Here is a 25,572-nt window from a genome sequence, read left to right on the forward strand (position 1 = left end):
CTTTCATAGTAAAGACTTATAAATATGCATGGACTTGACAGCAATGTAATTTGTTGGGCTCAAGATTTGAATTTGTGAACAAGATTTGAATTTTGTTCAGTTGTGTGATGGTAATTTTTAATTTTACATCTCATTAATTGAGCTTTCCGATGCAATACAGAATTCAAATCAAGGAGCTTATCTCGGCCGACTCGCGACATCAGTCAGAAGTTCATAACCTTCCAAGCAGGCTTAATGTGTATGCTTGGAAAGCACCGAGTATATGCTGCTAAAGTCATGACGTCACTCATACATGTACATGTAGGTCAACTTGGTGCAACCATAGTACCTGTTTCCCCATGCACTGCAGTAGCCCACGTGAACACACACACGTTTACGTTACATACCTAGTGTGGACATTCCTTTGTTTTCATGTAGTTAAGAAAAAGCTGTGAAAAAAAAAATCATTTTACTCATCACACTGTGAAAACTGTTTCAACCCTTTTTTTTTTCTATGATTCCCTTGAGTGTTTAAACTTAAACGGATAAACCTAACCCCAAAATGCCTCTAAACCTGTTTTCCAGAGAGGGGAAACATTGTGCGGACGTGGGCAAGTCCACACAACGTCGCCTCTACCTGGTTTATGTGGACATCTTTTGTTCGGAAGTCCACACAGTGAATGTAATGCTTGTACAGTGTTTTGCTATGGTGGTTGTAAACCCAAGTTTCTATAACTGGATTAAATCTCCTCTAGAAGGCAGAAATAAGTGCAATTGCCATTGTAACTTGTGTGGTGACAATCCACTGCAAAATTTCATTTCAGGTACTCATTTGTTAAAATGTTCTGCAAAATTAGCATGTGAAATTGCTGTCTGTGATAATGTTAAATGTACAATTTATTGTGTTGTTAAGGAATGCACATAAGTTGTTCTCGCGGATGTCAGCCTGACCTGAGGAGGAGTGATATCACACTTCAGGAGTGTATACATAGCTCATTATCTTCAAGCAAACTTGACTTCTTGATCCTGATTGGTTGATCCATGGCAAAAACAGTGTGATATACCTAATCGCACGGTCCGTATCGCGCTCTGCCTATTGCGCTATTCCAAGATGTGCATGCCGATCCTTCGGCACGTATGCGTAATAGGATAACTACTGAAGAGTTTGTGTACTGCGTGCATGTTCCATCTTTTACTGAGCGTCAAGTTTGTTTGAAGATAAATTCGTTATCCTATTGCGCTTTTGGAACACAGAAAATGTACGTCTTGCGTCCCACATACCAATCGGCCTTCGGCCTCATGGTGTGTGGGAGGCAGATGCATTACATTATTCCCTGTTCCACTCGCGCTCACAGGTTAACTAATGTAACATGCTGGTGAAAGATTTTAAACAAAACTGCATTTAAATCTATGATAATGTTGTAAAATTCACTTTGATATTATATTTGCTTCCAGTTTACTGGTTTTCATGGCATATACACGTATACCTAACAAGATAACACAGTATGTGTGTTTGAAAATGTCAGAGTCTTTCCCTGCCTTTTGTCAGTTTAAAAAGTGCCTGTAGTTATATATTTTATTTTTTTCCCTCAATAACGTTGCTTAGTCTACAATTTGCGAGATTCCATTTGACCACAAATGTACCATTCGAATTTACACTATTTTGACCTGGATTGTCTATTTTTGTTACCGAAACAGATAATGTGTTGATTTTTTTTAAAAATACATCCGAGTCTTTGGAGATGACTGTTTATATTTTTGTTGAGAAACAAATGATCAAGCTGAGGGTTTATATATTTGCAACAATCTTTCCTTCGTGTAATTTTCTATATTGCTGAATTGCTGAGTGATGTTTTTAACAAATGTTTCTATATTAGGCTTAGAATTGCAATAAATATATACCACTTGGTGACCAAAGATGAACGTATATCTTTAAGTTATTTTTGAGTTCCAGCATGAATGATTTGTTTAGATGTTTTCAGTCGCCTCTCTCCCTTTTCTACCCCACTAGCAAATTAAGGTTGAACCTATTAGGCCAAGAAAAAAAGTCTCCGGTTTCTGGTATGGAGCTTGCCCGAAAAGTGGTGCGGCGATGCGGTTTTTTTTTTTTTTTTACCAGATTTTTTTGCTTCAAATGTCGCCTGATGACTGCAAATGGTGCCCGACTAAACTTTATATATGGGAGTCCAGAGAGGCCACATAAAGCTTATTCTCGACCATAACCCAATCTAAAAACACGTTAAAATTGTGCAGCAGCAGGATTCCAGTCAAACCAGTGAGTTTGGCGGTTTTGAGACATCATCTTTCATTGAAAAAAAAACGTTTTCATTTTGCCGACGCGCATGGCAACGGCGACGCGCGCGCAAACCAGAAACCGGAGAGCCTGTACATTATATTGTATTTATTCACTGCTAACTCCAAAAACTATAGCAGTTTTTGGAGTTTTTGGGAGTAAAAGGCAGGACACACAATACTTGTTCTGAGGCTTGTTTCCCATATTGTATGGTTTGCTTTAATACCTCAAAGAGAAAAAGAAATTCTTTTCTTTAGAGTACATGTATTTCTTCAACAACGTGTTGATTTTCCTTGACGGTTGTGGGGTGCACAGGGAAAGTCCCCCCCCCCCTCCCCATTTTGCCCTTGTAACGGGCAATTCCCCCCCCCCCCCCCACCCAAAAAAGGGCAAAATTAAAGGAATGAGCTATAATGCTTGAGCTATGGTGTTTCAGCTGGCGGTCGCCATGCAGTTGGTCCAATTTTGAGCTGATCTAGCAAATAAGCCATTTGCATCTTAAATTTGAACCAAATCTGGAACACTGACTTAATCCAATGCTTTGCACGTTTTTAACTTTGCATTCTCCCGACCAAAGAGACTGTCACTATATCACGTGATTCGGGGCAAGCCTTACGCTAGCAACCCCCAGCTCTGGCATGGTCTGGTGTCTTTGTGCCATTTTCACCCATTGTGAACAATGTATTGATGCTGAGCATCTCTTATGCAACTATGCAAGAGCTTGCCCTGAATCATGTGATTAGCAACAGTGTCTTTGGTCTGGAGAATTCAAAGTTCAAATGTGCCAAGCATTCTGAGCAAGTCAGTGTACCAGATGTTTTTCAAACTGAAATCCCAAAGGGTATAGGTTACTCGCAAATGGCTTATTGCTCGCCTGTCTCAAAGCGTTACAAGTTTGCAAAAAGGAAGTATAAGGAGTCCATAAATTAAACATATGAAGTACTTGTAAAATTGAAACAAAAAAAATGCCAAGCCAATCAGTAAACACTTAAATGTCATTCAGTTCAATTGCTTTAATTTGTAAAGACTTTCAGAGTTTTCAAGAAAAACACATTCATTACATAATTTTCCTGTAAATTTCTTGAGTCTGCAAGCTCTGTTAATCAATGGAAAATAACTACCTACATGTGAACAAACAATTCATAATTTTGTTGGTTTTTTGTTTACCTTGATATTATTTCAGATGGCTGAAGTATACACACCTAGTGCTAACGAAAGATTGCATAAATCTATATAGTATAAAAATACAAAATCTCTAAGACCTCAAAAGATGAAACTAGCTTAAATAGTTTTAAAGTAGTTTAAAGTTGGCAGAAAATGAGAATACCCATACTAACAATTGCCTAGACCAATTTTTTTTTTTCTGAAAAAGGCCTAGACTGCATCATTTTTTTTTTCTGAAAAAGACAAAAAAATTAAAACTGGCTGAACTTTTTCTGACCCTTCACAATACACCAGGAAATCTTGAAAATAAAATGTGCAGAATTTAGACAAGTTACAGCCAAAATCTGAATTAGATGAGATTTGAAGGAATGCACGGTGAAAAGGAAGTAAGATAAGTTGTTTGCAGTACCCTTGGTTTGCATCCTTGTCACACTTCACTGCCAGGCACCATATAACCCCGCTTCACCAACGGAAGCCCTCAGTCTCCTGACAACGGTCTGAGCAAACTGTCCGAGATGTTGAGTCCCTCCGGTTCTTTTCAGAACCACACATACTCACAAAAGAGATTTACTACATGGTGCTACTGCAAACAACTTATCTTATCTGAATTACTTTACAATGGTGCTTGATGCCTCTCTGAAGTTAAAGCACACAAAAAATCATTCCACTAGTTGCCTGGATAGCCGTTGATTTTAAAGGATTCTGGAAGATCCCAAGTAAAATGAGTTAGGAATGACCAGGCAGTAAGACATGTAACTTCTACAAGGCATTTCTGAGTTGTACAAATGCATGTGCAGTATGGGTTACTGAACACTATTGGGGGTTTGAACAAATACTGAACAATATTGATTGAGCAATATTGATTGAGGAACAATATTGACTGAGGAACAAGTTTGAAGATTGTGTATAGTATTTAGTTTGGCTTGTACTTTAAAGGCACGTACATGTAGGGTCAAGTGCCATTACCTGGAAACGTACCTACCGATTTAACAAGAAAATCCTTGTTCAAAGTGAAAATTGGACTGTCACCAAATACCCTGTGAAATTATTCCCCCTTCAATTGTATCATTATGAAGGAAACAATCGTTGCAGGTGGTTCAAGGAAGTGTGCCAGCAGGCACATCTTTTCTATTTGCATTAGCAGCAGAATCCAGTTGCGAGACCCAAAAAAGCGTTCATACGTTTTCTCTGTTTTCTCAAAATGTATAGTACCCACTGAGCTGAAACTTCAACAAGTTAGTTGTTATGCATATTTCTTCAGATTTTGAGCAATTTTGTTGCTTCAAATAAAAAACAAATTGCACAAAAAGCAAACGATCCTATGCACCTATTAGGGTAAAAAAATATTCCACATTACCCTTGGAACTCCAAGAACCCAGAATTTTAATGCCGCGTTTACAGATAACTACGTACAACTTTCATGATAAAAGTTTTTATAAAATATTTGTTAGTAAAGAGTAATTTCATTTAGTAAGATGAAAACTAAATTTACGGATAGAAAATCAACTTGTACAATTTTGTTTTTTAAACATCACAACAAAAATATATCAATTTCTAGCGACCAGAAAAACATTACAAATCTTATAAATTTCAAATAAATTTGGAAAAGCACATTTAAAATTCGAATCAAAGTTGCACTTTATACATCGACTTGCGCATACTACAGACGTGTTGCACATTTTTTTATTTAAGCATTTTCTCTGCACTATTACTGAAAAAAGGACGTACAATGTATGTGCGTACATTTGCCTTAAAAGAACAAAAGTAGCCACTGCGAAAAACTAACGAAATCAATCAGATATCTCTATAGAAACTGAAGTAAATAACAGGTTTGTGCGTTCCTGCTTGGAATGTGCATAAATGTGCTACTTGAAAACACTTATATTGTGTTCCCCGTGTTTAATACGAGTTTCATCCCGAACAATAGATTCTTTTTCTAAATTGCTATATTTCTAGCAATACAAAAGTTATTGAATGAGACACTGTCCGAAAAAAAAACGGCCCATGTTTCGTTATCAAGTTATTACTTAACAATTTCTAAATATTCGCTGCCTGACAATAATTCTGTTCTCGCGGAGTAGGCTGGTTCCCGCCTCACAATCAGTAATGATAACGTTCGGACTGGGAGCCAGTCTGCTTGCAAAGTGGATCTGTTTGTGCCCAAACCCCAAAACCCTTTTCAGAGGGTTGCTGACGTCCAACAGAGTAAAAAGGAAGGTTTTTGGTTTGAATAAAACATACAAGTTGAAAAAAAAAATGAACTTGTTGACGAGCATGGGAACACAACTTTAAGTATATGGGTGCGCTGTGAGATTTATAAGCCAGTTCGAAGATGTGTACATTTACGTTTAACTACATAGAATAGAGGAATGCCTTATATCAAGGCTTAATGCTTGTGTAGATGGCCTTTACCCTCGACACTTCAACACAGCTTGGTATGTACTGTGTCTTTTAGAGGAGAATGAAGAGATGAGAATGTCTTGTGGAGTGGAGTGTCTTGTTACTTGTTCACGACTCTCTCTAGGCACGCCGTCACAATGGCTGTCCAGCCTGTCTGATGGCTACAGAAAGGTACGTAAAAGTGGGGGGGGAAAAGAAAGACAATTTTGACATTTTTTAGGCTGCTACATTGCTGCACTCAAACTTATGTTCATACTAGCAACTGTTACACTTGTCACTACAGGGTGAGTCAAAAAGAAAGTGAGTGACTAATATCAACATTTTTTTTTTCATTTCCAAAGCAAATCAATTTGAAACACCACGTCTTAAACTATCATTGTTCTTCCACTCATTGGGAAAAACAAGACTTACTGAAATTGATCCTCGCTATCAGAAGTTATGCATGTGTTACTATTGAGAACCCATTTTTACAGTTGTCCGCGGAAAGCTTAATTCTTTGAAGCTATTGAACCAGTGATTTCACACAGGCATTTAAATTCAAATGCGATTAAATTTGAGTCAAGACTGAAACATTATTTTTACTGTCAGATTTTGTGTTTTTTTTTTTTTAGGAATAAATCAAGTCCTTTTCCAAAATGAGAATAGTGATATTTGTCTGTTTTCCTTTGCAAATTTGAGTTCATTATATTTAAAGGGCATTCATCAAATGCCTATCGGTAAATGATCAGTGGTGGACAGCTGAATGTTGGGGTATTTCCTGTGAACAGAGTATACAATTTTCACAGTTACTAGTCAACAACATGTACTTTATACCTATGTTATTTTTATTTCATGTAGTGAGTCACATATCTTTTTTAACATTATTTTTCTAATTCGGTCACTTTTGTTTTCGACACGCCCTGCATAATGAAATGTTTAGAAAACATGTACGTGTATGTATTCATTCATATCCATGCTCGTACTCGTACATGGGTATGAGTGTAGTGTCATGGCCTAGCGGTAAAGAGCACCGGACTCATGCTCTGGTGTTTCAGATGCAACAGTGGCATGGGTTCGAGCCTGCCGGGTGGACACTTGTGCCCTTAAGCAAGGCACTTAACCATTATTGCTTTGTTCTTCGGATGGGACGTAAAGCCGTATAGGTCCCGTGTGATGTGAAATGCAATGCATGTAAAAGAAGCCAGTGACACTTATCGCTAAGAGAAGGGGTTTCTGGCCTCCTGTATAAACTCCCACGTGGAGTATTTAGAAGAAGAACCAACCAAGAACCAAGAACATGAGTAGTTGATTACAACGAAGCTAATTCAAGCTCCTTTGTTTCCAGATATAAATCTTACCTAGCCCCACAGCCGCGCCCTGTGTCGCCGTGGAAATACTCGTAGAACAAGATCAGATCCTTGAACGCGGGGTCCTCCTTATACAGGGGATTGTCGGCGTGGCAGGGCCGGACGCCGTTCTCGTCTGGCAGGAAGATCTTGGACAGGCGGGAGGAGATCTCCTTGGCACAGTCCTTGAGACGCATCATGTTGCCGGACCCGGTCGGACATTCCACTTTGAAGGTGGGTCCGTGGAAGAAGTCATAGCGCTCCAGGGCCTCGATGATCAAGTAGTTCACTGGAATCAATTGAAAAAGTTGTAATATGTGTTCATTGAAAATTAACAGGGGTGAGATTTGGGGAGACTAAAACATCTCTGAAATAATCGGCAGAGGGTTTGGAGGGCATTTTAGGGCCCTACAGCAACGTAAAATTTATGGTATTTGTTTGTTTTTGCTTACAAGCACCCCTTAAAATGGCCATATCTCTTGTTCTACACAAACCTTTATAGGTATAGAAATCTCTATGGTTAAAATTTTACAATCGGCAGTCAGTTCCGCGGTGTCAGATGTGCATTATGGACAATTCAAGAGTGTTCATAATACGAGACATAATCACATAGTGCATCTGAATTCTGATCAAACGTATCAGTTAGATACTACAATGGTTTAAAAAAAGACACTGTTAATCCAACTTTTTTGCTGCAGTAGAAATCGGCTCAATACACCGTCGTGTCGGTACTCAGACAACTTGATATTTTTGTGTGTACCCATTAACCAAGTTCATGTCGGATGATGCGTATACCCCAAAGGTTTTGTGGTATTTGGAACAGATGACAGATAAACACACATTGGGCGAGGCCACCCTCAGCGAGCAAGGCCGGAAATATTAGGGTGTGCTACCCACAGATTTTGGCCTGAACCAGTCTAGCATCGATTTCAAAATAAACCCGACGGGAACTGGCTAAATCATTTTTTCAGTTGCAAGGAATGCTAAAATGTTAAAAATTGTTAGTTATAAACTATATTTCAATAAAATCCCAGCTTCAAAATGATATACATGTTTTATTTGTGGCACTTGGACCGTTTTTAAAAAGTTTGCAATTAGTGAGGATTCTTCACTTGCTGAGCATTATTGAGGATACGTAAAGGAAAATTGAGGAAAACTGTTCAAAATCCTGCAACAAATACATGATGAAGTGGGGCTGTTGCGGATAAGTATTCTAGAACAACTATGCTTACCACACAGCCAGATGGGTCCACGCCAGTTACTATTGCCTCCGAAAAGGTAGGTATTGGACTCGCCCGGTACATAGTTGACTTTATACTCCTCCCCTTGCACGTTGACAGTGAATGGGTGGTCTTTATGCACCTGAATTACAAAATTGTAGATTCATTACAAAAGTGTATTACTTGGTCTTAGAACTGTCAGGAATAATTTTACTGGTTGAGTGAACAAAGATAATTTCATGATCCAGGATTTTACCCCACGATGTACAAAAACAAAAACACTACTGCTGCACTGTCAACTGAGCTGTCTTGACTTTTGGTGGCAAATTCCCAATTTCTAATTCCTGTACCAGAAGATCACATCTTCAATCATAGTGTAACCTGGGAAGCACCCAGGATCAAGAATTGTATGAAATAAAAAACAAGGGAAACTGGTTGAGTATACAAGTTCTTTCTTTTTTTAAAGAAAACTGGATTAAGCAGGATTTAAAGGGAATGTACATCATTGGCTTTTGCTGTAATTTTCAGAAATGAACTATTTTGAGGGGTTAGTATAACAGATCAAATATTGTTAAACTGACATGTTTCAAGTTTTGTGTTCGAAAATGCTGGAAAAACCAAGAAAAACAAAAATGTTCCAGTAGTCTGGTTCCCTGACTCCACTAAAGATGAAATGGATCAATTTATAGATGCCGGAAAATTGTAAGATAATGGAACCAGTCTAACTGGCCTGCACCCGTTCATGAACATGTAACCAATAGCAAACAAAATTTGGACTGAAAAAAAAATGATAAATTTGGAGCAGTAGTTGAAAAATAGTTAGGTTTTTCCAACGGTGGAAAATTACGTGAAATTTATACAAAATACCACTTTTCTTGAAAATGACTTCACACCTGGTGCCATAATTTTACAGGATGCTTAAGACTGTCATTTACCAACATCCTAGTAAGGTTTTTCGTAAAAAAATCGGTAGTTTTGTTTTTCGATGTTTGTAAATGTTGTATATTCCCTTTAATCAAACAACCTCTCAGATACTGAGTTCTTTGATTCCATGTGGCCAGAGTCAAAAAAAAGAAGTAAAAGTGCCCCGTCCAAAACATGAAGATTTCCCAATTTCCACAAATTGGATCCTCATTACATCATTGAACTTAGCATTAAGCAGCAAATGCCACAGACAGCTAGGCAACAAGACTGACAGACAGACAGACCAACCTTGGACAGTGACCGGATCCCGTACGGTGACAGGAACTCCTCCTCGTCCAGCATGTACTTGAGGACTTTCTTCAGCTGCTTGCGCTGAGGGATGCCAAGGAGATGACGACCATGGATGCCGTCTGCCATGGTCTTGTAGGCAATCTGGACAATGACACAATAAGGAAAAATGCATTGAAAATCCAACGATGCTGGCATCTTGGCTTGAGTGACATCTTGGCAACTTGTAAGTCTTATTTTTTTTTTTCTATTTTAAAAATTATCAAACTCTTACAGCCAACATGCCCAATTGCGGTTCAGAAGGTTTAAAAGTTATCACAAAAATGTAATTAAAAAAGCCCTTAAAATACGTATTAATAGATGTAAAAATTACATTAACCCTAACCCTCCAGGGTATTTCGGCTAGAAATCCTGCCAACCACAGCAAAATGCAACACTTGTCTAACTAAGTTACAAGTCTGCCTGCCCGGTGTTTCAGAAGAGGCCGTTTATGCACTGGTGTTGGTAGCTGAATGCATCAAAGTGCACCAGACTTTTCCACCTGATGCACTGTGTTGCGTCTGGCAGGGATTAGGTTTAATGGTTTAAGAACAAGAAATACCATATAGCAGTAAGACCAAACCCCCGGACCATTCCAGCCAAGCCCGACTCCCCAATAAAAATCCAACAATGTAAAAATGTAACCGTCCTCACCTAAATCTTTAAAAGGTCTTTAATATGTTGACCAGCTGTGCCCACTTTTGTGAAATATATCATTAATACACTGCCAAGCTTAACTTACACAGTGTTTCTTTAAATCAATTTAGGTAAGATGTGAAGTGCTTTTACAAATCACCTGGCAGGCAACACAATTCAAAATCTACTTCTGAATGACAACTCACGTGATCGGACAGCTCGGGGCGGTTCTTCATGAACCAGTCCAGTCGCTTCTTGAACCCCGGCAGCTTCTGGATGACCTCCTCCTCCAAGGTCAGCGAGGCAAAGAGCGGAACCAGGCCAACCATGGAGCGGATGCGCAGCGGGATGGTGCAGGTGTCTGTCTTGAGAACGTCGTAGTAGAAACCGTCCTCCTCGTCCCACAGACCTGTGAGTCACAAAGAGAGGCAGTAGTCAAAGTCCCCAAAGTTACTTCAGTCTGAAGTCATAAGCTATTCAAGTGAAATATGGCAAAAGCGTAGCAGCCTAATTCATTCAACAGCGAGTAGCCTACGCCACGCGTAAGATTTACACAATAAATTGTTGCGCAGCTGTACCATAGACATAAGATCGATTTCTCAAAACGTGGCGTAGCTGTGCAACATTTTAAATAATCTAAACATCTTGTACGAGGATAATAACAACATTTCCACCAACCATTTTGAAAATAGATTTGCCTGACTTTCTTTGGAATTGTGCATCAACTCTAAAAATTCTGTCACAAGAATAAAAAAATAGCGATTCATTTATCTCAATCACATAACTGTGAGCGTGACAGGCACTGCGACGATCACGATTTGCTAGTAAAATAGTTCATATTTAGTCGTTACGCCACACCTTAAATTCATAACGCTACCTAAATTGATTGTGCAAGCTACGCCATAATTTGTCACGCAAGCCGCTGACTTTGAGAAATTTTAAGAAATTGAAGAAAGTTTTGAGAAATTGAAGATTTCTTTGTCAAAACAAAAGTTGAATTCTAAATCTTTCTGAAAATATTCAAAAGTGACTACTAAAAAAGTCCGTAAACTCAAAAACCTTAATTTTCCCTCTCTTTTTCTTTTAAGTTGGGGGATGTTGGGGCTTGAGTGAATGGATGATACTCAATCACTCCATTGCTAACTTGCTCACCTCCACCAACTGAGTTCATGGCGTCAATGATGGACACAAAGTGCTCAAAGAACTTGCTGGCCATGTCCTCATAGCTCTCGTCGCTCCTAGCCAGCTCCAGGGCAATGTCCAGCATGACGATGCAGAAGAAAGCCATCCAGGCTGTACCGTCTGCCTGCAATTTGCACAAGGAACAACGTTTAAGTGACGAAATGACCAAGATGTTAGCGCGAGAAAGTAAAAACCAATAATGCAAATGCGCGACACAACAATGCAACTATTGCTCTTCATCACTGACATCTTGGGCCAAGACTACTACCGATGCTATAATTGACTACCGAGCAAAAAGGCAAAAAGGCTAGACAGCCTAGTTCACAAAATGCCCATTACGTTGCTACAGAGACCAAAGGTTCAAGTACCTAGCCTGAGAATGTTTACAAGTGGAAACTTTTTAATTACGTGCAAAGTTTCATGGATTGTTCACTCACCTGTTCAAGGTGACCTCCCGTGGGCAAAGGTCGTGACCTATCAAACACTCCAATGTTGTCCAGACCCAGGAAACCACCGGAGAAGAGGTTCTTGCCATCGGGGTCCTTGCGGTTCACCCACCTACCAAGAAATTAAAAACCAGTATTGTAATCAAGTCCATCACAAGTGCTGTCAAGAGTAAAATCACAAGTCCTACGACAAGTCAAGACATAAGTAAGGCCAAAAGAAAGTCTCCGGTTTCTGGCATGGAGCTTGCCACAAAATTGGTGCGGCGCTGTTTTCTTTTCCCCCCCCCCTTTTTTTTTCCTTCAAATGTCACCGATGTTACAGATAATGCTTCGATCTCCTTAAAACTCTCAAACTATCCTTCAGGGTGGAGCTTGAGGTGACCTCAGTAAGGCCATAAGGCTTAAGAATTCTGCACCCACTTACGATCTCGACCAACACGAACATTCCTTGGGAAATTTGGATAGTCAAGACAAAAATCAGAGAAAACTGTATAAACATCAGACCATACAGTGACATCGACATCGTGCATGTGCTGCAAGGCTGGTCATTAGTCTGCTCCCTTACATATAGTGCGCTAATTATTAAAGCGTTTACAGGTTCCAGATACACGACCATCGCTCCTTCAGTCTGGCTTTCAGACGTACAATTACAAAATTACAACACCGTCTGCAAAAAGTGTCCGACTAAATTTAGGGCAAAATATATGGGAGCCCAGAGAGGCCACATAAAGCTTAAACTCGATCATAACCCATCTCAAAACACATTAAAATTGTGCAGCAGCAGGATTCCAGTCAAACCAGTGAGTTTGGCGGGTTTAAGCCATCATCTTACATAAAAAAAAAAACTTTTTAATTTTGCTGAGGCGCATGGCTACAGCGATGTGCTCGCTGATGACCAGAAACTCTTTCTTGGCCTAACAGGAGATAAGCTATAACATAGGAATGCCTTCGTTTCACAGGTTGTTTTTAACAGCTTGTGACTGGACTGGATGACTAGTGATGAATGTGACATCAACACTGTCGACAACCAGGTAGCAGAAAATAATGTGAATGGACTGGTTGCATCTTTCCATATTACTGCCTGGCATTCAGCAGCAAAAAGTGTTCATTTTTCGGCCACATTTCTCTCCCTGTTACTTTTGACGCGGTACTTATATCAAGGACCCATAGGCATGGTATATAAGTTATCCCGCGAGCGCGAGTGGAACACGGAATAATGTAGTGCGTCTGTGTCCCACATACCACTCGGCGGGACACAGACGCACTACATTTTCCGTGTTCTATGAGTGCGAGCGTGATAACGAATTTATCTTCAAGCAAACTTGACGTGCAGTAAAGTTGGAACTAGCTCGTTTTTAATACACGAACCTTTTAGCACTTTTGCGAATACAGCTGGAATGTTGCTAGCTTCTTGGAATAGCACAATACGCAGGGTGCGATATGGACCATGCGATACAGTATAATATCACACTGTTGTTGCCTTGGATCGACCAATCACGATCGAGGATACAAGTTTGCTTGAAGATAATAATCATTATGGCACAAGGTAATACAATGTCAAAAACTTTGTCCCCATACATGTATGAAGTTCGGTCCACCTCCAGTCTACGTTATTTCTGTGAATGTGGCTGTGGCTACGGCTTAGTTTGGCCATTTGCAAGCAACATTGAATAGCTGCAGCCTTAGACAACAATGCCCAGTTCAGAAGATCTTAGATTAAGACATGTGACGGCAGCCAATATCACCCCCCCCCCCCAATGTGATTTGATCACGCCTCCTGCAGTCCACCACTAGAGAGAACAAGATGTTAAGTTGCCATTGAAAGCTTTAATGAAGCTTAAAGAGGTTGTGGAATGCTCGAAGACATTTCCGTCATTTTTCGGGTATATGTAACCTAAGGTGTGATGAAATAAAAACGACTATTGTTTCTGTCATAAAATGAGTACAAAAGGTACCTTTGAGAGCTGTTTTTCAAGTCCTGTCATGCCTGTTTCGACCCAAACGTGCAATTTGTGTAAGAGTCATCGTTGCGGGCAGCAAACAAAAAACAGTAAATAGTGACGTAATAAACAGGACTCCCGATGCAGAGTAGCATAAACGAGTCCTGTTTATTACGTCACGATTTACTGTGTTTTGTTTGCTGCCCGCAACGACGACTTTTACACAAATTGCACGTTCGGGTTGAAACAGGACCTGAAAAATAGCTCTCAAAAGTACCCTTTGTATTCATTTCACGACAGACACAATAGTCGTTTTTATTTCATCACACCTTAGGCTACATATACCCAAAAAATGACGGAAATGTCTTCGAGCATTCCACAACCTCTTTAAAGTAACAGTTGTAATAGCTCAAATCAATCCTGTTAAGGTCTTAGACCGCCTACCATGTGAAGTTGAGCAGGAGTTTCTGGAAGGCCCTAGCCAGGAACCCCCTGTCCCTAGATCCTCTAGGAGCCACGGCCTTGAAGACCCTGAACACTGCCCAGGCATGGACAGGTGGGTTGACATCGCCAAAGGCAAACTCGTAGGCGGGGATCTGAAAAATCACAAACAAATTTTGTATACTAGTCAATAGTCACTTCATGTACTGCATCTCCCATTCCCAAGGTGAACTCTCCACCATGCAAAGTCTTAAATTGTATGTTGAAAATGCTTTTCGTAAATTCAATTAAAAAAAAGAGATTTACAGAAAAAAGAGAAATGGCATATGCACTTACTTGTCCATTTGGGGCCATGTACCACTCACGTAGAAACAGCAGGAGTTGGTCCTTGGCAAAGGTTGGGTCGAGCTTGGCGAATGGTATCATGTGGAATGCCAAATCCCACGACGCATACTGTAACACAACAACCACAAACATGTGTTTAATTACAAAGGATAATGTTATAACTCTCGTTGAAGATGTCGAGGGGGTAATTTCATGGATCAAGGTATATCATTTGCTTTTTTACAAATTTTTGTTCGAAGCAACAAAAAATGCTCAAAATCTTAAGTAGGGTGCGGGAACAACTAACCTGTTGAAATAGCTACTACATTTTTTAAAAAACAGGGAAAACAATGCACAGTTTTTTTTGGTCTTGTGACTGGATTCCGTTGCTTATGCCAGGGTTCGACTTTAGCAGTAGCCCGCTAGTCAAATGCTAGTCAAAACAGCGGTGGGCTAGTCAAACTATTCCTTAAGTAGCCTGGCTGGCGAGTCCAAAATTATTGGGATACGGCAAAGATGAAAGGACAGGAAGAAATAAATCATTAAATTCAGAAAGCAAACCTGTATCAATTTGTGTCTAATTTTATTACCTTTTTAGGGTTAAATTACTTGATCTGTTTATAAAAACACTGACAAGATTGCCTCACGATACACGTTTTACATGTATGCACATTATTAAGACACTCTATAAAAGACAAACATGCGGGCTAGTGAAAATGCCTGCGGGCTAGTTAAGAGTCTGTTTCAGTAGCCCGGCTAGCTAGTGAAAAAAAAGTTAAGGTCGAACCCTGCATATGCATGTTAAAAGTGTGCCCCCAGGCACCGTATTTTTGTAAACCATCTTCAATGTTTGTTTTCTTCCGGACGATACCATTTCAGGCAGAATAATTTCACAGGGCGTTTGATACCAGTCCTATCTTCACTTTCAGCAAGCTTTCTGTAAGTACAGATATTTTTCCGGGTAATTGCAAATGCTCCTGCGTGGCTTTAAGCAAATGCAAGCCCTAAAACAATTACGGTCTCAGAAGCCGTTGTGGAAATTGTGCCTCCAGAAACAATAAGCTACAGTAAATAAATCGAACAAATATTAGTCCAAAATCATTTTTTGAGACTTGACAAGAGTTGGTCATGTGCAGTATAATTGAGCGTTTGATCAATCGTGGTTCATTTGAAAATTTTCAAAATTATCAGAAAACTTTTTTAAGAGGATGCAAGAAACTTACCCATGGGTACTCCCACTTGTCCGGCATGGAGATGATATCCATGTTGTACAGGTGTTTCCAGTCCACATTCCGACCATTCTCTCGGCTCTCTGGTGGCCTAGGGGTCTCCCGATCGCCCTTCAACCAGCTCTTGACGATGTAGTGATAGAACTGCTTGCTCCATAGCAGACTGGCGTAGGCCTGCCGAGCAACTCGGTACTCCTCGGACTCACTGGCAGCGGGGATAATCTGAGGGGGATTAAACGGGATTAATGGGGGCTTTAGGATTAAAGGGAAAATACAACATTTGCAAACATCAAAAAATAAAACTACCAAATCATTTTGAAATACCTTGCTGGACGGTTAGTGAATGACAGTGTAAAGCATCCTGTAAAATCATGGCACCTGGTATACTGTCATTTTCAAGAAAAGTGTTATTTTTGTATCAATTTCCAACGCTGATCGGCCGATCAGCGTTGGAAAAAACTGGCTTTTTTTTCAAATACTGGCCCCAATTGACCATCGCACTTGTTTGCAATCGATAACACACCTATGAACGGGTACAAGCCAGCTAGACTGGTTCCCTGACCTTACAATTCCCCAATGTATGTAAACTGCTCTGTTTCTTCTTATATGGAGTCAGGGAACCAGACTACAGGAAAATGATGGTTTTTCTTGGTTTTTATAGCATTTTCGAACCCAAAACCTCAAAAAAGTCAGTGTAACTATATTTGCTATATATTTCCAACCCCCAATTCCATCCATTTCTGTAAATTACAGCAAAAGCAAATAATGTATATTCCCTTTAACATTTGATAATCAGGCATGCAACAGAGAATTTAGAAAGAAACAAGGAAGTTCCAAACCACACAAGACTTTGCACAGTGTTTTTCAATTTGTAATGGCATTCGCGAGAAGTTAAAAACGAGGAAATCAGCGGATCCGAGGAAAAGTTGCATGCCTGGATAATACTGACACAATCGCCAAACATCCTGTTGCAGTTGTATACTTTTAGACTAGTCTCGTGGCATGGTGGACAGGGCTAATAATCGCAACGCACTTGGAGATTTTAGAGAAAGCGTAGGGATTATTATACAGAAACATTTGTATACGGAGTGTGCCAAAAAAAATGCAACATTCTGAAAAAAAATAATTAAAACTGTTGAATGTTTTTTTCTTCAATAAAATCATATATTACATTAAGGCCTGACTATTTCTCAATCCACTCCTTTTGACCCCATTCCATTTGGGTCCGTAGATCCAGAAATACAATCAATTAAGTGAAAGGGTGTAAATTTTACTTGGCCCACTCTCACCTGGACATGCTGAATCTGGGTCAAGCATTGAATAGGCATTGAAGTTGGTGACGTCACAGGCGAGAGTGGCCCAAGTAACATTTACACCCTTTCACTTAATTGATTGTATTTCTGGATATAAGGACCCAAGTGGAATGGGGCTAAAAACATATTCTACCTGATTCTAATAATGTTACTGGCTTCAACACGGTTTTAAGCTGAGCAATATATCTAGTAGTAGATGGTTTAAAGCAAATGGATTATGTGGATTACACATAAACCAGCTCAATGATCTCCCTGGATTGAGAGGATTATAATGTCAGTCATGAAGCTAAACGGGTCAACCATTTTTTTTCTCTGTTTCTGAATAGAGCACGCCTAGATGCAAGGGATGAAGAGATTTCGATGTTCAAAGCAGATTGCAAAGAAACAAGGGCGATTTGCAGTGATCTAAAAGACTGAAATGGGACAATATTGATAACTTTTTCTTGGAAATTTCATCCGCTTAGATTAAGGGATGAATCACTATGAATTAGGTGCTGTTCTTACAGTACACATTTTGTTTACATAGGCAAGAAATGAGAGTTCGTGATTCATATGAGCTACATGTACTGAAGGCTTTTTATGAAGGTAAGTTACATTTGTAAGTTACATTGTTGACACTAAAATATGACTTGCGAGCCCATTCACCAAACGCCCTGCCACTGTTTAAGCGGGTATTCTTTATTTTAATATGTTTCAATTCAATTCAATTTCAATAACATTTAGTTCCATCAAAAGCAAAGTAAAAGCATCATGAGAACAATAAGTAGTTATATTAAGATGGAGGCAGGATTTGAAAATGTTGAAGCTTATAAGGGCATGGCTGTACTTAAATGCAAAATTGTAAAAAGGGATATCAACGCATTGAATAAAAAAAAACAGACAAACTATAGACAAATACACCTGAAACGCAAACAATAACCAAGAACGGACTGACAAACATTCAGACAACAGGGGTCAAAGATTTACATAATAATGAGACTAAATAAATACTACGAGGAAACAGGAAGCAAAACAGCTGGTCGGGACGGGGAAAGAGAATTCAAGAATGGTTGACTCATGCCTATCCTAGAGATACAAAACCTTTGCCCTCTAACTCCGCCTTAATGCATAAGGTCTATGCATAGGACTGCAAGTCATAGTGCAATGTTTTTTTTAAATAATGCAATGGAAGTACAGCAATGCATTCAGTCATTTGAAGAGTTCAAGAGTTTCCCCGAAGTTATGTTTTATACATCATTGTCATTGATCAAGCAATTGAGCAGTCATGTCAGCAGCTTTAAAGGTTGAATAGTTTTAACAATTAACTAAATGTAAAAAAAAAATTGCATATGATTTCATAGCAACCACTGAATACCCAGATTGCAAATGTTTACCTTAGTCTTTTAAGTGCTTCATATCTATCCAACAAAAATGATGAGTCACTGACTGTGTACAATCTGAACTATTAATCTGAAGGATTAAAGATATAGTCCATCATTTACAGCTATCCAAAAAGTAACTGCTGTAATAATTGTTGAAAAACATGCTTGGTTGAAAGATAGTAAGGGGACTAAACTCCCTGTGGAATGATTCTTTCTGGTAGGCTGTCATTTTGAAGTAATCAACGAAAGAAGGCTTTTCCAATGGTGCTTCTTAAGACGCACCGTAGGAAATTTAAATTAGTAGTTCATTTTGTTATTCGGCGAAGCGCGCAAGCATTGGCACGACGCACATGCAGTTGCTATAATTCGTCGGATCCATATATCATTGCGCGACATGGCGTAGCTGCAATCGGCTCAGTGAAAACGTGTCTCGGACGTTGAATTCAGGCCCAATTCAAAACATGATTCAGCAACTTTTGATTTGAAATTGAGATCCTAGAATGCTGTTTTTCTCGGAATATACAGCTGAAGCTGAGCTGAAACTTCATCAGGTCAGTTGTTCAGTACCCTTCTTTAGATTTTGAGCACTTTTGTTGCTTCAGACGAACAAAATGCACAAATTACAAATGATGGACTATATCTTTAATATATGGGTTGGGTTTTGGTTGGCTACTACTCACCGTGGCATAAAATTCGTCTGTCTCTGCCTTGCGGGTTGCGAAGACGTCCTCGAATGCCTCCTTCCCAAAGTACGTCCCCGGGTCTTCTCCTTTGAAGAAGAATCGGGCGCGGACGACGGCTTCCTCCCCAGGGGGCACTTCCAGGATGTAGTGAGAGGCGCATTTTGTACCCCGGCATCGACCATCGATCGCGTCCTTCTCCTCTGGAAAACGGATGAGGATATTTCATTTTTAAAATTAGTGATATTTAATTTTCCCTAGGAACGCCGGTCCCAGAGTGCATATAATTCTATTCAATCCGCATGAAGTACGCACCAGTGATTCAATAAGTAAGTCTTGATCAGCAGACCGAAGACACAAACGTGCACAGTCTGATACAAAATCCTCTGATTAACTGGAAGCCAATGAAGTTCCTTTAAACTATGGGTGGGCTATCATTGGCCCTCTCTATGGGAACGTAATGCACATCTCGCTGGGCGCATAAATGAATAACCGTCTGAATTCATGTTAGTCAAGTCTTAAGACCAGGAATTAATGTCATGACGATACACAGCGAGCGCCTAGCTAGTAAATATTGGGGGCCCCAACAGACAAAACACAACTGTCTAACTTGTCCTCAATATAATGCTTTTGTGAGCTGATAAAAACTTAATTTCATTAATAAATACATATCAAATTGTTACGTTATGATAGTTTGCTTACCATCAATGATGTAGCGGTGGAAAGCGTCCCGGACAAATTTTGTGTAGTTGTCTGTGTCGAAGAGTTTGCGCATGTTCGTCTCGTTCTCCGTGAAGAGTAACGGTGCCTTGGTGCCGTCTGGTGCCGTGTCGTACACAATTGTTATGTTATCTGCATTGATTTAAAAGAGAAGTGGACAGGGAATGTTGATGTTACTGAAATTTAACTTTGAGATGATATAGTTTTATGTTTAGCCATGCATAAATGAGGCCTACAGTATACTGGAGAGTGTCTTCACTGCTTCTGAACCTGTTCTTAGTGAGTCAAGTGATTTGTTTTTAAGGATCGAGGCAGTGGTCACCCCTCCACTAAAAATACTCCAGATGCCACATGATTTTAGTGGATTGACGAATTATCCAAGTTTTGAATGGAGGCAGTTGGAGGATTTTGCCTGATTGAGGATGCATCCTAGCAAAATGGCCAAGGGGGTTAGGGCTAATGCCCCTTGAACAATATGTACCTTTGCTAACATGCAAAGGGGAAGGTTTTAGGCACTTCCTCACCAAAATACCTTGAGATTTAGGGAAAATGTTGTGAAAAATGTTCTAAAAGAATTGTTTTTACACTGTGATATAAGAACATCAACTCTGCTTTGAATGGTTCAATCACGCCTTCTCTAGACCTCCGAGTAGTTATGCTGTAGTCATTGTCTTTTCCTGGGTGGCATACAATGTTACACAGCTGGAATCAAGCCTAGGGCTGTACCGACTACTTAACACTAGTCTTAAGTCACTGTAGTGCCCACAACTGCCCTGCCCGTTACTCCCTGTACATGCTGTAGTACCCAAAACCCCCAGAGCACTATATGGCTGTATTGATTCTCCAGTGAATAAACACAATGTAATAAAATGTAATACAATGTAATACAATGTACTACAGGTGCTAATGGTTAAAATAGAAAGGAATGTGAGTGTTTGAACACACAGCTAACATTTTCAGTATGGCTTTTTGTCCAACTACCGAATCCTATCCATCATCACAAGCCTAACCAATGGAGGATCCAGAACCAATTTGGGGGTGTTTTTTTCGGGGGGAGGGGCGTCAAGAGGACTCAAGTATTTTTTTTCTCAAAAAGGGGAGGGGGATTTTATCGTGCGCAATTTCCACATTGTAACATAAAAACTAAAAGGTACGTGTAGCTGATGGCTTACGAGGCCGGGAGATACATAATTTGTTCATTTATTTCTTGAAAAAAAAAAAAATTGGTGGGGGGGGGGGGGCTAGATCCGCTGCTCAGCCCTCTGTAACTAGATGCTAAGCCCTCTGTCACCAGTCTTTTCAGACTGAATTCCTACTGTGCTCACACTCATGGCTTGCGAGGGAGATACACAATTGATTAATATATTTCTTGAAAAAAAAATTGGGGGAGGGGGGTTGATCCGCTGCTTAGCCCTCTGTAACTAGATGCTCAGCCCTCTATAACCAGTCTCTCAGACTGAATTCCTACTGTGCTCACACATATTTCGATGTTGAATGTTCGGACTACTGAAATGGATTGATAACACCAATGCTACGTACCTAAGGTATCGTGGGTGAGCGCTATCTTGCCATCTTTGCCCAGGGACATCCTCGGTTTCATCCCACACCCCTCGTGATCACAGCCCCATATCCACGTGTTGCGGAACCAGAACTGCGGCAGCACGTGAATGGTCGCTGTCTCCGGGCCGCGGTTGGCCACGGTGATGCGGCACAAGACGTCGTTGGGCGTGTTCTTGGCATACTCGGCAAAGACGTCCCAGTACCGACCCTCGGCAAAAGCACCTGTCGTACATTTAGAATTTCAGACACGGATAAGCACGTTAAATCAGTAACCCAAATATTTTAAAGAAAATAACCATTATCAATTCCCCCTCAATTCCCTGCAAAATTTTTAAAGAAATTTGCTGCATAGCTATTCTACCTGCATCTGCCTGCCTAATAACACAGCTGCCTGACTTTTTGGTAACTTTTTCGATGATAAGTTGCATTTATTAGAAAAAAATAGGATTCTGGTGTTCAACAAAAAAAGTTGCAATTTGAGAAAACTAGTCCACCTATAATAGGATTTTTTCTAGGATTTTTTTAAAGAGGGCAGAGCATATTTTCTCCGTGAAATCCCAGTACTTTTCCAGCATATTCTTGATTTATCATTTTTCGAGGGTGGGCAGGGACTTCCCCCCCCCCCCTCCCCAATCAACCCATTAAATTAACAGTAGTATGACTTCGCGCCTCTTTTTCTTTCTTTTGATCCCTTGTTTTTTTTGCTTTTCCAGGGGGGAGGAGAAAGTGCCCCCCTCATTGCCCCACCCCTCGCGATGCACATGCATACCGGAGTCTTCCAGCTCAAACTCTAGATCATGGACACTGCGTTCCCTCCCTTCTCTCTCCAGCCTGGCGTAGGGGTACTCAGCCTGCGGGTACTTGTACAACGCCTTCATGTAGGAGTGGGTCGGGGAGGAATCAAGGTAGTAGTAATTCTCCTTGCAGTCTTCGCCATGATTGCCCTGCGGACCTGGGCACGAATAAAAAAGTTGATGACAAACTTCTTACGATTTAGAACAGTAGTGTATCAAGATTTTGGTCCGGGGGGTGGGGGAGGGAGGGATTATAGGACTTTTTTTGACAAAAAAGGTAGCCAGGAATTTGATCTGGTCACTTGACTACTGGAAAATTAAAAGGGAGATGGACACCATCTGATTATTGGGGTGCTGTTCAAATGGCACAGGAAAAAAATGTTGCAGCGGTTGTGTACAAAGTCTATGGAGAGTCAAGAAAATGTGTATTTCCTAACAAAATTGGAAATGTTTCTCAGTCCCAGATTCATGTCTTATCATCCTTTTTGAAATGACTGACCTTCATTGAGATAATATATGAAGAAAAAGTGGCATCAGATTGCAACACTTTGTCCTGGCACAGTTTTGGACACTATCATGCAATGTTCGGTACTATTTGAGCATCGTCATTAAGAAAGAGTACAAACCCTAACTCCCTTGGATACATGTGTGAAAAATCACAATTGGAGGATTCAAGACTGTTAGGGTTAATACTACTAGTAGCGGCTGAGAGTTTGCGCTTTCAGTTCCTTTAAATTAAAAAAACCAAAATAAAAATTGGGCAAAAAATGGGGGGGGGGGGAGGGAGAGCCACCATTCGATACGTAACTTGCCACAAATTTGCGCTCGACTTGTGATTTGACTTGTGACCAACTTGTGAATGATGACATCTGACAGGACTTCCTATACACAATCATCCATGGACCAATCTGGGCATGCTATAAATTCTAACACAAGGGCCCCCTTTAATGGCGAAAGCATCGTGCTAGCTTCTGTTCAGACAATCTGTCATGAGGCAGTTATTTTGTACAATAGGTCTCTCTCTCAAAGAAGGCCATCTCTGTAGGAGAACTGCAACTGCGTATTTTACACAATCAAGCACGCATTGCGCAGTGTTGAAAATGTTCCAAACACGTGTGCTTGACAAGCGCGCCTTGTTGCTCGAAATGTGTTCAAATACAACGCAGCCGATGTGCATTATGCAAGTTGACGTTCAAAATGCTGATACACGTGGCTGATCTGTAGGATATGACGTCATTTGAGAGAGACCTACATGTATAGCGTGCACAAGGGTTTCTCCACTGAAGGAAGCATCATGTGCGTTCAGTAATCATGCGCCTGGGTTCATCTATACCTGTCAAACCATACAGTCGTTCCTTCAAGATGGGATCTTTGCCGTTCCAGAGAGCCAATCCGAAGCAGAGGCGACACTGACGATCTGAGATTCCAAGAAGCCCATCCTCTCCCCAGCGGTAGGCCCGGGAACGGGCGTGGTCATGTGGGAAATATTCCCAACTGCAAGAGATGTTTGGTTTTAGATGTTAAAAAGAACCTATGCTCATGTTGTATTCTTAACACTAACAGACTGTTCTGTGGGCGAGGGACTGCAACTGAGATTGGGAAATCCTTTGCATAGCAGCCAACTTTGAGGTGTGTGTGTGTGTGTGTGTGTGGGCTTTTGTTCCATAAGGATATACATTCCATCCATTATTACTCAAATAATGGAAAAACCTCAAAGATGGCTGCTGATGAATGCAAAGGGTCTATTTTTCAACTCCTGTTGCCAGATTCCTCGACCGTGAAGACCATGGAAACCGCAAGTTTATAATGGGTGAGAAATGAGTCGAAATACAGACAGAAAGTTGAAAAATTTGGTTTAGTTTAAAGTAGGTTATTTTTCAATATTGTGTTTCCCATTTTATTGACATAGCGTTTATTAACTCCACGAAGGAGGTTGTTTTCACCGGCAATGGTTTGTGTGTTGGTTGGTTGGTCTTTGAACATGATAACTAAAAAAGTTATAAACTATAAAAAAAAATGTTAGGGGTGGCCCTTGGTACAAGCACAAATGGATTAGATTTTGGAAGTGATCCGGATCTGGATGTGGATCTAGGATTTTTTTTAAGGATTCTTCACCACAGTTCGAGCAGAAAAGATTGCCACTGTGTCTGTGTGTGGGTAACGCAGCGTGCAGTATATGAGCGTATAGCGCACACAACACTGAAACCAACAGGTCAATGGACTGGACCATTTGATGGTATGGGGGAATGGGGTACACACGGTCAAGTATAATGCCACATATGCTTACACACAGTTAAAGTTAAAGGGGCAGTCGCTACAGTGTAAACGAATTATTTTTAAAAAATGATGTAATTTTTCAGTTATAGTTTACAATATGGAAGCCCAGTGGATGCAAGTATTTCTTCTGGGTGTACTGACAATATGACAGAAAATTGTGGTGTGTGCTGTCTGAGTGCTTTCTAGTTAACTTTGTAAAGCACTGTTTATCTAGGAAGAGTTTAACTGTAAATTTGGCCTGAAAAGTACAGGATACCCAGACATCTAGAGATAAATAATTCAATTTTTCATGGTTATTAGTAGCCCCACTAGTGTGGCCGTCGGTATGCTGCGCTGGGTTCAGCGCAGCATACCGACGGCCACACTAGTGGGGCTACGTTATTAGGTGGGGACATATCCCCTTAGTATCTCAGTTCTATAGTGAATATCAAGCGAGAAAACAGTTCCGATATTGATTGCCTTAAATACAACTTTTCCTTACACTATGCTAGCCCCACTAGTGTGGCCGTCGGTATGCTGCGCTGAACCTCTGCGCAGCATACCGACGGCCACACTAGTGGGGCTAACACTATGCTATCCCTGCCGTCAGTAGCGTAGCAGCTTTTTGTGCCAGGGCGGGCAAAATTACTGTATCGATGTCTGATCCCACTTAAAACGTCTTAAAAATAATATTGTTTTTTTTGTTTTACGATGCCACCATACGAACCAGCTCCCATCGGCCGAGTAATCCTCCCTGACTGTCCCCCACTGCCGCTCAGACAGGTACGGTCCCCATCGCTTCCAATGCCGAACGCGATCATCCGACTCTTTCAACTTAGTTTTCTCAGATATCATCGCCATATTCAGCTAGGTCTACCAGCTTACTGAACTTTGTGAGCTTTAAGAAGTACACTTCATTGTCACTCAGGGGATAAATCTAGGCAGTTTCAAGGACGATTTACGTAAAGAGGTCGAGAACAGGGTGCACTGTCATCCTTCATGCGTAGCGGATTTTACTTCCGTGAGTTCCGAGATCCGGGATCGATTCCCAAGCATGC

General features: G+C 40.5%; 1 protein-coding gene across 1 annotated transcript; it reads right to left on the minus strand.

Annotated features, from left to right (window-relative positions):
- Positions 1-3,260: 3,260 nt before the first annotated feature.
- LOC119730334 (uncharacterized protein YMR196W-like) lies at positions 3,261-25,572 on the minus strand. Its single transcript, XM_038203174.1, has 16 exons — positions 25,242-25,572; positions 23,592-23,752; positions 22,234-22,416; positions 21,444-21,686; positions 19,887-20,036; positions 19,185-19,387; positions 15,825-16,052; positions 14,614-14,730; positions 14,281-14,432; positions 11,888-12,008; positions 11,421-11,574; positions 10,475-10,677; positions 9,594-9,737; positions 8,394-8,523; positions 7,174-7,450; positions 3,261-5,997 (listed from the first exon to the last, which is right to left on the minus strand). The coding sequence occupies exons 1-16, from the start codon at positions 25,373-25,375 to the stop codon at positions 5,937-5,939; spliced, it is 2,661 nt and encodes an 886-aa protein (XP_038059102.1). The 5' UTR covers positions 25,376-25,572; the 3' UTR covers positions 3,261-5,936.

This window comes from Patiria miniata, unplaced genomic scaffold, assembly GCF_015706575.1.
Source record: "Patiria miniata isolate m_02_andy unplaced genomic scaffold, ASM1570657v1 HiC_scaffold_22, whole genome shotgun sequence".
Taxonomy (NCBI): Eukaryota; Metazoa; Echinodermata; class Asteroidea; order Valvatida; family Asterinidae; genus Patiria; species Patiria miniata.